This window comes from Cherax quadricarinatus, chromosome 28 (assembly GCF_038502225.1).
Source record: "Cherax quadricarinatus isolate ZL_2023a chromosome 28, ASM3850222v1, whole genome shotgun sequence".
Taxonomy (NCBI): Eukaryota; Metazoa; Arthropoda; class Malacostraca; order Decapoda; family Parastacidae; genus Cherax; species Cherax quadricarinatus.
The window spans coordinates 5,661,865-5,674,093 of NC_091319.1; the positions used below are offsets into that span (position 1 = coordinate 5,661,865).

The window sequence follows — 12,229 nt, forward strand, 5'->3', positions numbered from 1 at the left end:
CACGTCCACTACATTACCCCATGACCAGACTCATCCCCCACACAGTGGATAAGTGTACCTCTCGCCTCGCTCAATTATATGTTAATAACCATAAAAAAATGTGTGAAATCCAAGCAATTTTGTCCATTAGAACAGTAATAAATTTTGTGCGTAAGAATTGTTGTAGCCCTTGATATCTTAATACAAGTATGCATTCTGGTTTATTGACTGGCTGACTTTTCTGAGGAATGGGAGGTAATTACGTTTGATCCGAGGAAGAGGAGGGTAGATAGAATTTCTCAGAGCAGGAAATCTTCACCAGCATCATGGCACCATTCCTCTCGAAGAGCCTGACAGGTGGAATAAGTGAATCCTTGAAAAGTATCACTAAAGCTATTCAAGCCACTGTTGTATGTTTTGTTTGATGCTTGATCAGAGTTATTAGACATATATTTGAGCTCTTAGGACAATAATCAACCATGCACTGTTGAGAGCATACAATAATTGTTGTATGTAATAGTCTTCAAGTTTGGGTTAATTTTCGATTTATGAGTAATCTTACGCCATTGGAAATCAATGTTAATCAGACAAGAAATGAAGGGAAGCGTAACACGAACATAAAAAAAGAAGCATAGCAAAATATTAGAATAAAAAACACATTACCGAAGCTGGAGCAATTAGCCGACTGTTATAAGACAATGGACATTTCGCTCCATCCTGGATCAAATCATGAACTTGTAGACCGACGGAAATTTTGTCTATTTACATTTACAAATTACGAATTTATTTTAAACTGCAGCAGTATACAGACTTACTGGCCTACTCATGCTAGGCAGATGCTACTCACACTGAACGACTCCTAATTTTCCACTTGCGTATACTCACCATTCAAGTATCCCAGGAGGCCCAAAGAACTGATAAAAACACTCACCAAAAAACGTGAGGAACACCAGGAGTACCCCCCTGGTGCGATCCATGATGACAGGCGTGAGGAAAATTAGCGCAGCTGGGAAATTATCCTTCTGCAGTAACCTCGTGGACACCAGGTTATGCTGCTCCCACAACTTCACCCGTCACAGACGTGCGTTGACCTGGTCAGTGCAAGGTGAGAGGATAAGTCATACAAGGTGGGTAGTGGTCAGTGTAAAGGTCTGACACACACTGAAGGCCTGTCTCATCAGACGGATATTACAACCCGGGTGTGGCCACTCGTCAAGTCCATTTTCTCGTTAGTTATCAATCACTTATAGGCTATACTGACACATTACAAATGCCATTTACGATCATAATTACATCTAGGCCTCGTAAGCCTTTACTCACAAACTTTAAATTAAAAAATGTCACGTTTTAAATATACAAGATAAACAGTAGTAAACTTATGGTAGCCTGGCCTCTTATTTAACGTAAGTCTGAGGGTAAGAGAGATAAGAGTCACTACCCACCCCCCACCCTCTCAACCTGTAGCACTTGATCCCCCAAGTGACCAGAGACACATGTCATCACAGATCAGTGCCACGTCAACTACTTAAACATTATTATATTCGTGTGAAACGCTAAAACAATAGGAGTCGCACTGCTCCTGGGGAAGCAAAGGGCATTCAGGTTCAGTCCAAGGAATGGTAAGGCAGATCCAATTTCATGGATTAAGAGCCCCTCACCAGCGTCAAGGAACCTCCTTAAAGGGGAGCTTCAAACATTTTTTTTTTTGCACATTAAACCCCTCGATGCAGGTGAAAAAGGTCTCAATCCAAAAATTGAGCATGATCTCTTCCTTGGATCAAACCTGGTTGCTTTCCACGCCACAAGGTGGCCTGTGGCCTGGTGGCTAAAGCTCCCGCTTCACACACGGAGGGCCCGGGTTCGATTCCCGGCGGGTGGAAACATTCCGACACGTTTCCTTACACCTGTTGTCCTGTTCACCTAGCAGCAAATAGGTACCTGGGTGTTAGTCGACTGGTGTGGGTCGCATCCTGGGGGACAAGATTAAGGACCCCAATGGAAATAAGTTAGACAGTCCTCGATGACGCACTGACTTTCTTGGGTTATCCTGGGTGGCTAACCCTCCGGGGTTAAAAATCCGAACGAAATCTTATCTTATCACAAGCGCTATTTGACTTAAAAGTATTTGTCAATTCTCCGTGAAAATAATTGCACAAAAATCCTCCAACCGGATCACAGATGTCACACTTACCCTTCAGTATATGTGTCCATATTGAACATTAAAATGGTATAAAATACCGACAGGTTGTTTGGTAAGACATATGCAACAGTTAGGTATCTTTATTTCGAAATAAAGATACCTAACTGTTGCATATGTCTTACCTAACAACATGTGTCCATATAAACATTGCATTTATATATATATATATATATATATATATATATATATATATATATATATATATATATATATATATATATAATGTCGTGCCGAATAGGCAGAACTTGCGATCTTGGCTTAAATAGCAACGCTCATCTTGCCATATAGGACAAGTGAAAATTTGTGTATGCAATAATTTCACCAAAATCATTCTGAACCTAACGAAAAAAATATATTGCATTGTGTTTGTTTAGTATTAAATTATTGTAAACAAATCTAAAATATATTTAGTTGGGTTAGGCTAAAATAAATTGTTCTTGTTATAATAAGGTTAGGTAAGTTTTCTAAGATTCTTTTGGTGCAAAATTAAATTTTTTTTATATTAACATTAATGAAAAAATATACCTTTAAACGTATAAGAGAAAATTTCAGAAAGGACTTAATTTTAAATGAGTTCTTGCTAATTGACCAGTTTTACATATTCAGCACGACATATATATATATATATATATATATATATATATATATATATATATATATATATATATATATATATATATATATATATATATATATATATTACACACACACTTATATTTTATTAAGTAATACCATCGATGACAACAACAGGATGGGGAAGGCTTGGATAGGACTGAGCAACGATAAAAAAAAAAAGTTGTCGGTAAATAGGAAGAGGTAACAAAGGTTAAGTGACCTATAGTATATGGGTTTTATGAGTAGTTTTTGTCACAGTGACGAGTGTGGTGCTCAGAGAATGATTGATACATATTGCTCATTATAAACATCGTTTAATGTCTAAGGTGGGTAATTTTGCGAATAACTTAAAAAAAAAAAGAGAATGAAAGCTTTCCATTAAAAATCTTTAATATATTTTTCCAAAAGGTATGCCTTAACATCCATTTAAAAAAATATTCGACTAGAAAGCTACAATGAAAATCTTGACATCCTTGTTTTATGTGATACAGTAGCATCTCTTCCCTAGAATGGGTAATTAAGCCTATTGTAGTAATTATATCTTTCTTATAATCATTTAATGGACAAGGGAGGAAGGGGAACTTCTGATGCAGGAAAAGTGATCTTGATCCAAGAAATTGAATTACCGTCCCCTTCCTCAGTTCAAACCTGATTGCCTCCCATTCCCCAGGTGCTGTGTAACCCCTAGGTGTTTAGTGATTCCCAATAATAAAATAATAATAATAATAATAATAATAATAATAATAATAATAATAATCTATTCTTATGTTTGTAGAACACAAAATAGATCAACAAATATTCTGAGGATGATGTGAATATGGTGTCACCATAAAAGTGACATGCACATAAGAACATAAGAAAGAAGGAACACTGCAACAGGCCTATTGACCCATGCGGAGCAGGTCCATGTCCCTCCCCCCCGGATTAGCCCAATGACCCACCCAGTCTGGTCACCTCCACTCAAGGAAGAAGCACGGCACCAGACCCAGCAGCACAAGCTAGTCAGGTCCAACTCACACCCACCCACACCCACTCATGTATTTATCTAACCTATTTTTAAAACTACACAACGTTTTAGCCTCAATAACTGTACATGTACTTGGGAGTTTGTTCCACTCATCCACAACTCTATTACCAAATCAGTGCTTTCCTATATCCTTCCTGAATCTGAATTTTTCCACTTGAAACCATTGCTGTGAGTCCTGTCTTGGCTGGAAATTTTCAGCACGCTATTTACATCCCCTTTATTTATTCCTGTTTTCCACTTATACACCACGATCATATCCCCCCTAATTCTACGCCTTTTGAGATTCAGCTAAGGACGAGTTCTCTGGAACAGATTAAAATCGTTGGGCGAGGGTCCACTGTACTAAATGGTCCCAAATTTTTTCTAATACTGTGCATACCTAGTGTTAAGACCCAGTCTATATTGACCAGGCATCTTAGGCCAATTGTTCCAAATTTGAAGGCAGGAAACATAAAACGCTGATCTACGTTTGGAGCGCTAGAAGCGAAAATGTAGATCTACGTTTCAACAGCTAACGGGTTAATAACAACAGAATACACAAAAAATACACATCTAAACTTACTAATCTAATATGGATTTAACAGAATAAAAAATATGAAAAAAAATAGAAAACCCCTCCTGAAATCCTGGGCTCAAGAAAACTATTCAAAAGCATATACAGTAACTTAAGTACACCAGGTGTACCACAAATTCAGCCAACAGACATTATCAACAAACTTAATGACTTCTTCTCTACTATAAATTCAACACTAGCAAGCAAAATCCCATCCACAAATACTCAGGCAGAAATTATACAAATACTCTCTACCTGTCTCCTACTAATCCTACTGATGTCTCACTCATCATTAAATCACTAAAATACAAAGCAGGAGACTTAAATAACTTGCCACCACATTCATGATAGCAAGAGTTACCCCGATCCTCAAAGGTGCCGATTCAACTGAGCTGAATAACTATAAACCATACCACGGGCAGGGTTAGAACCTGCGATCAGTCTCAAAACCCCAGACTGTCGCGTTAGCCACTGGGCCAGCTAGCCACAATAACATTCATCCAACTAGGTATATTTCTACACCATAGGAAGGTTAGCATAGGCACCACTGTGACCACAAATGCAAGTTTTTACAGATGAATCTCCAGCTAGCATGGCCATGACACACTCTAGCTCAAGTCCCCTCAAAGCCATCAACATGACTCACGAAATCGTAATGACACGATTGCAAACAAACCATAGGCATATGTCAAATTTACATTATCTAAAAGCTTCAAAAAATAATATAAAAGAGTCTACTCCTACCTAATATTTCACAACATACTTAACCCCTGTCAGTTTGGATTTAGGCCAAATAAAAGTACAAATGATGCAATTATCCAAAAACCTGAATTGCTCTATGAAGTGCTTAAAAAAAAAAAAAAAAAAAAAAAAAAAAAAAAAAAAAAAAAAAATAAAAGAATACCCTCTAGGGCTCTTCATACACCTTCGGAAAGCTTTCAGTACAGTGGACTACAACCTATTGCACTTCAAACCAGAACATTACTGGGTCAGAGGACATACCATTGAGTACCTAAAAATCTTATCTTAGCAACAGACACTAATATCTCCACAAATAATGCAACCTCAACTACACAGCCTGTAGTAGTTGGCCCTTGTTGGTCCTTGGCCCTCTGCTCTTTCTCATTTACATCAATGACCTCTCAAATGCATCTCATCTTCTTAAACCAGTTATGCTTGCAATGACACTACTTATGACTTCTTTCACTCAAACCTATTTTTTAGTAACACTGTTAAGAAAGAGCTACTAAAAATATCTATGTGGATGATGACTAACAAACAAACAAAACCTACTTCATGCTGTTTGGAAACAGAGCTTTAAATATCCAACCCAACATACTGATGGTTCCCCATTACAAGACACAATGCAGGCAAATTTTTAGGGCTACACCTTGACAGCAAGCATAAATTTCAGACCTATATCCAATATATAGCCAAGAAGGTGTCCAAAACAGTAGGTATCATTTCCAAGATATGATATTATATACCCCAAATGGCGCTGCTTACACTGTACTACTCTCTAATTAACTCTTACCTTACCTATGGTAATTATGCTTGGGGATCAGTTGCAATAAATCACCTCAAATCATTAATAACCCAACGAAAAGCTGCTGTGCGAATAATAACCAATTCCTACACCAGACAACACACTATCCCACTCTTCAAGAAATTGAACTTACTTAATATTCAAAAAAATTACACAAATATTACTTAAGATCTGGAATTCATGTCAGCTAAATGTCCTCTGCCTGCTAATCAATTTAGGGCAATAACTGAAAATCATCTCATCGCCCAAACTATTTTAACTCTATAATATGCCTGAAATTATTCAACCAGGGTCTAAATACTCAAGAAATCCCAAATATCTCCAGCATTAAAGCCATCTACAATATCAACACTCACTTAAAACCATACTGTTGCAATATTGCATAACATCTTTGCAGTGGGCTAACATAATGGTTATTCTTCCCTTAACACTCATGATAAAAACTCATACAGTGTAATAGGATATGACAAGAAAGCACATTTTTTTTGCTCCCATTGTGTAACTGTTTAATTAGATTTGATTAGACATGTCTCTAATCTTTGTCTTATATGCAGTACTGTACCTTTGATGAATTTCTTTAGAGTTTTTGTACTCCCAGAGCCTAGCCTTGGGCCAGGCTTGTCTTGTGCTTGCCTGGTCAACCAGGCTGTTGCTGCTGGCCCTCATATCCATCATAGCCTGGTTGATCTGGCACTTGGTAGAGATACCTGTCATTTTTTTCTTGAAGACTTCTACACTTGTCCCAGCAATATTTCTAATATCTTCAAGTAGGATATTGAATAATTTGGGACCACAGATATTGATACAATATTCTCTTGTTGCACCCACTGTGCCAGTGTTCCTCACTGGGTTTACTTTACATTTCTTCCCATATCTATCACTCCAGTACTTTCCTCGTATATATTATTATTCATCTCTCTCCAGTGAATCAGAAGAAACCTTTAACCTGGCCTTGGGTTTTCTCTCCACCTTAATTTCATATTTGTGTTCTGGATTTTTTTTTTATTATATTTGAGTGTGATCATTTTTTTTTTTTCTAAAACCTATCCATGTCTCCAGCACCGAATTTATAGAATGATAATTCCATTACGTTAATCCATGTCTCCAGCACTGAATTTATAGAATAATAATTTCAGTCTTCACATGCTTATACTTCCATCACTACTTTATACAAGGTTGCAGTCAGAGAGCAAAGATTATATTCAACTCAACCAATATGCATCTACAAAGAACCCTAGATTCTTGATGCTACCTGGAGAAGTAGCCAACAGCACTACTCAGGCCCTTTCAAGAAGTAACATGCACATAGCTGCCATATCCACATCTTCTATCGGAGACCTCATCAGGGAGGATGATTCCCACAACATACTTAACAGTGAAGCAAGAGAATGTATCATACCATGTGGGGTATGTAGCAAGATCAAAGTTAGAGAACGTGGGAGAAATCTTTCCACATGGCAGTTAAGTACTTTTTGTTCCCTTGTACCATTTGTAGTAAGCAAGGTCCCAGGACCCGAATGTTCCCAATAAATATGTCCTAAGTGTATTTATTCACTTGTATCTTCTGCATGTATAACCTCAATATTTCATATCTGACACTGCAGTTCACTCTTGCTAGGTTATATTTTTAATTTCATAGACTTAATGTGTAGTACTCTCATGCTAAAGGATTTTCTTCTCTCCTAATCCTTTTCTTCAGGTACAATATTTTGGGTGAAATTATTATGAATTTTGCATTAAAAATGCAAATGTGAGGTTAAAGCTGCATAATACTTACTAAGACATATGCAAGACAGTGTGTCTAGCTCATATACACTGTCATGCATTTATATTAGCTCTCCCCCCCAGATATAAGGGATTATGTTCCATAAGACTGAATCCACAATACTGTATATGACTAATACAGAATTATGTCTGTGCCATCAGTTTTAAGATTTAGGTTTATTTTGTGTTTCAGAGGCTGTATCTCTTTATACATCTCCCTTGTTATTGTTTACATAAGAGAGAATGATCAGAAAAAGAGATAGATTTGAATGTGGGTAAGCTAATAAGCAATTTGGAACAAAATCTATTTGTCAATTTTTAATTTAGGATCATCCATCCAGCCCCCCAAAAATGAGCACTGTGAAAAAACCTGCAAATAAATGAATTTAGTTGCAGGATGATCATCAGATAAAACATTGGATTGTTAAATTCTGGAAATTAGAAACTCCATGAATTTGGAGGGCTGATCATGGTCCTCTTCTCTAACAATAAACCTTATTATTCTTATCATATAGTACATATGGGTAATTTATATTAAATTCTGTCTCATAGTTGGCCTTTGGGTTTTGAAAGTTTGAAATGCAGTGCCTGCTCTCTGAAGAACTGGGGATGTAGCAGCACAGAGGGTTACATGAACTGCAATGGCTGTATAATTCTGGCAAGACAGATATGGAACGAGTGATGGTGAATGTGTTTTCATCTTTGAGTCACCCTACCTTAGTGGGAATGAACAATGTGGTAAAACTTAAAAACATACAGTACTGTACTGTACAAAAGTAACAATTTATGACTGGATTTAACATAGGATATCTTACCATTTATAAAAACAATAGTTTATACTACGTATTTGTCTGCCCACATGTGTTATGAAGGTTCTCTTCTACGTACAAATTATTAGTTTTAATAGATCACAAGAAAAACAATAAAACATGTAATGTAGGCAGTACTGTATTATATTTACCATAAAAGCACTAAGCCTGTGTGGGTCATACAGATATTCTGGAAACACACAGTATATTCTAGTATAAATTAATATACATTGTATTATGAAACATCTGGAACATAGGATTCATTGTAACAAGTTCACTATTCTTCAAGGTTAATTTAATAATATTGCAATATTAATTATGAAATGAAATACAGTACAATATATCAAATAGTTAGAGGCATAAATTTCACATTCAACAAGTTTGTCATTTCACACTCCTTACTCTCACATGTAGCATTATACTACTACAACACAAAAAAGTAACTTTTTATATCATAATCTGTTCCATAATTCAACCATTTAAAGGCAGGGTCAAACCTTGTAGGAAAGGGCAAATTGCTTAATTGATAAAAATAAAAAATCTTAAATCATGAGTCTATGTGCATATTTTATATCAATACAAGCAGGCCCCGCTTATACGACAGGTTAGGTTCTGGGCTACTGCTGTTAAGCAAAAATTGCTGTAAAGCAAAACATAGCCCTTTTTTGCTTTTAAATGCATATAAAAGCCTGATAACATGTTTACAGTATACCATATATTAAGCAAGCAATAGAGCTAGGTATAAAAATGCATATACAGTACACACATTACTTACCTTAAAATATTTTCATCCTTAGCTTACAGTGAGTAGTGAATATATTTATTGTAGGAAGTCTGAATAAATGAAGAATGGGTATAATTGAAAGCCACTATATTAGTGAAATGCTGTAAGGTGAAGATCTGTAAAGCAAGGCCCTCCTGTTTACTGCAAATAGAAATTTATCAGATGATATTTCAAATCTCAAGTTTGCAATCACATTCTGCATCAACTAGATAGTTTATCTACTACAATTATTTACATGGGGATTGGTTATAGGCATCATTCTACAAGGGTCAATATTGATCCTCTGAAAAAGAGACAAAAATAGCAGTGTAAGTTTACTGAAGACACGAACAGGTTGACAAATAATTTTTGAAAATGTAATCCTTCTTGCACTGCAGCTCAAAGTATGATCTGCAAATACACAATAAATCAGTAGCTCAGTCAGTAATAATGATAACATAATAATAATATGTAATAGTAAATTGAGAGATTCCAAGTATTTCTCGAGTTTCTTCAGTGAATAACAGTTTGCTTAAATTCTGTTATCAAAACCTCATAGTTAGTAGCCACATAAATTAAGACACTAATAATCAAAGGGCTATACCCTTGGCAGTATGTCAAGATGATTAAAATTATTCATGAAACATTAGCCTCACTCCATAACTTTAGCGTAATTTTGTCTTGATGACTATTACCGAAAGCCTGGCTAGTCAAGAGAACCAAGGCTGCAGTTAGCTGCTGGAGAATCAAGTCTCCATTGCTCCTCTCACTGAATGACCCACATGGTTTAGAGCTTCATGCAATATCATTTAGTTTAATTCTCTATTAAGATGAATCATTTACAGAGGTAATTACAGTACAGTACAGTAGGACCCCCATATCCGCTGGAGATACGTTCCAAGGACCTGCCATGGGTACCAAAACCATAGGCAGTAGCAAACCCCTATACATACCTATTATAAAGTTTAACTGATAAATTGTGCACAATAGGTGGAGAATTATCACTTACTGATGGGAAGCACTTCACAGCTTCTCTTAGGCTTTGAAGAACTGCCAACTTTTCTACTTTTGCTCTTGGGGCCATTATTATAGCACAACTAAGGGGTATTTTTGGGCCGCAGTAAACAGTGGATGACTGAAACTGCGGATGCTGAATCAGTGGATATGGGAGTTCTACTGTACATATAATTAACCTGCATTATGAAATAAATATTTACTTAATGTATAAAGTACACCAAGCATGATGGATGTACTTTGTACCTCTACTTACACTCATCCAGATCTGGGCAGCCACACAATGTGTACCTAATTGTGTATTATAAAATAAGGAAGTAAGGCACACTAATTTTTCTGGGAAATTAATTCTAGGTTAGGTGTACATAATAAACAAAACCACCAATGTATGCCTGTAATTATTATACATGTATGTACTTAGTGGAACCCACGTATAAACACATACTAACAGTATGGTGATACAAAGCATATTGATACTGACAGTATGAATGAGAGGACACAAGGGCAAATGTAATAAAACTCCTGAGAGCTCATGCTGGAGAGAAACCATATCGATACCTGGAGAGAGTTTCAGGGTCAACGCCTCTGCAGCCCGGTCTGTGACCAGGCCTCATGGTGGACCAGGAGCTGATCAACCAGGCTGTTACTGCTGGCTGCACATAAACCAACATACAGACCATAGCCCGGCTGGTCTGGTACTGACTTTAGGTGCCTGTTCAGGGTGTCTAAAACTCTTTTCAAGAATCACATCTAACCTCCCATTACAGAGTTCTTATTGAGAGAAGCTGTATCAGTGATCAGTGTCTAAAAGCCTTTACATTAAAATCAAATCTAATAAAACACCTGAGAGTTCATACTAGAGACAAAACATATTAAATGTTCAGTGTCTAAAATCCATTTTAGAAAAATACATCCTAACCTCTCACTCTGGAATTCATACTAGATAAACCATAACAATGTTCATGGTTTCTTAAGGCCTTTTCAAGTAAGTCATATGTAACAATACATTTGAAACCTCATACAGGAGAGAAACCATACTGGTGTTCAGCTTGGAAGGTGTTTAAGGTATTTTCTGACAAAAGTCTAATGAACTACCTCAGAATTCATACAGAAGAGAACCCATATTAATGATCTAAATGTATGCAATTAGTTCTCTTTCATCTGTATAATAGTCTATAAAACCATATGGTATATAGGAATCCTAGATAAAGCTCATTATTATTGATATAGTTACTGTAGAAGTGATAGCTGAAGGATTATATTACTAGTATTATTATATTTATTGAGAAGAGCTAAACCCATGGGGTATACAGTGTCCGAGGGAATAGGGAGCTATCAGATTTAGTCCAAGAAAGGGAAGTACATGTCCAATTCCTTGGATCAAGAACCCCTAACTGGCATCTAGAAGCCTTCCTTGAGGGAACAGCTGGAGAAATTATGTATTAAGAAGCGTTAAATCCACAGATGTCATACAATGCCTGGGAAATGAGAGGTAATCAGGTTCATTCCAAGGACAGGTGTAATAACTTATAAAAAAATCCATTGGGAATGACTGTTAATGCCAGTGTTATCAGAGCTTGCTAATTTACTTCCCTCATTAACACATCACATAACTCACTCAACCTAATAACATAAGCAATAACCGAGCATTATCCATCAACATTTCAATATAAAATTATATATTTCCTTTAAAATAAGTATCCGATATATTGGTTTCCAAGGTAACTAACTCACTTCAAGTTGCTAGCGCTATAAGACTTTTCACACTTAGCTCTTAATGGTAGAGAATTATGATGTTATGAGGCCATAACATCAATGTGTCCTCAAAGACCTCTGTATAAAAATTGTGTGTTATGTACCCAAAGCCTAAATGAAAACATACTTATGTGTGCAATCTTCCTAATTTAAGACAGGAAATAGTTCATGCTGGAGTTGTTAGTGGCCGCCTAAACTTACGTC

The 12,229-nt window shown here is 36.4% G+C and overlaps 1 protein-coding gene across 2 annotated transcripts in view; it reads right to left on the reverse strand.

The window, feature by feature from the left end:
- Mtp (microsomal triacylglycerol transfer protein) overlaps positions 1-12,224 on the reverse strand; it is a 95,703-nt gene extending 83,479 nt beyond the window's left edge. Inside the window, exons 1-2 of one of the 2 annotated variants that reach the window (XM_070089345.1) lie at positions 12,153-12,224; positions 911-1,070 (exon numbers count right to left, since the gene is read on the reverse strand). In XM_070089345.1, the coding sequence (XP_069945446.1) occupies positions 911-956 (46 nt within the window). In that variant the 5' untranslated portion in view covers positions 957-1,070; positions 12,153-12,224. Of the gene's footprint in view, positions 1-910; positions 1,366-12,152 lie in introns of those variants that run through there. The other variant, XM_070089346.1, reaches the window with a different exon arrangement.
- Between the last annotated feature and the right edge of the window lie 5 nt (positions 12,225-12,229).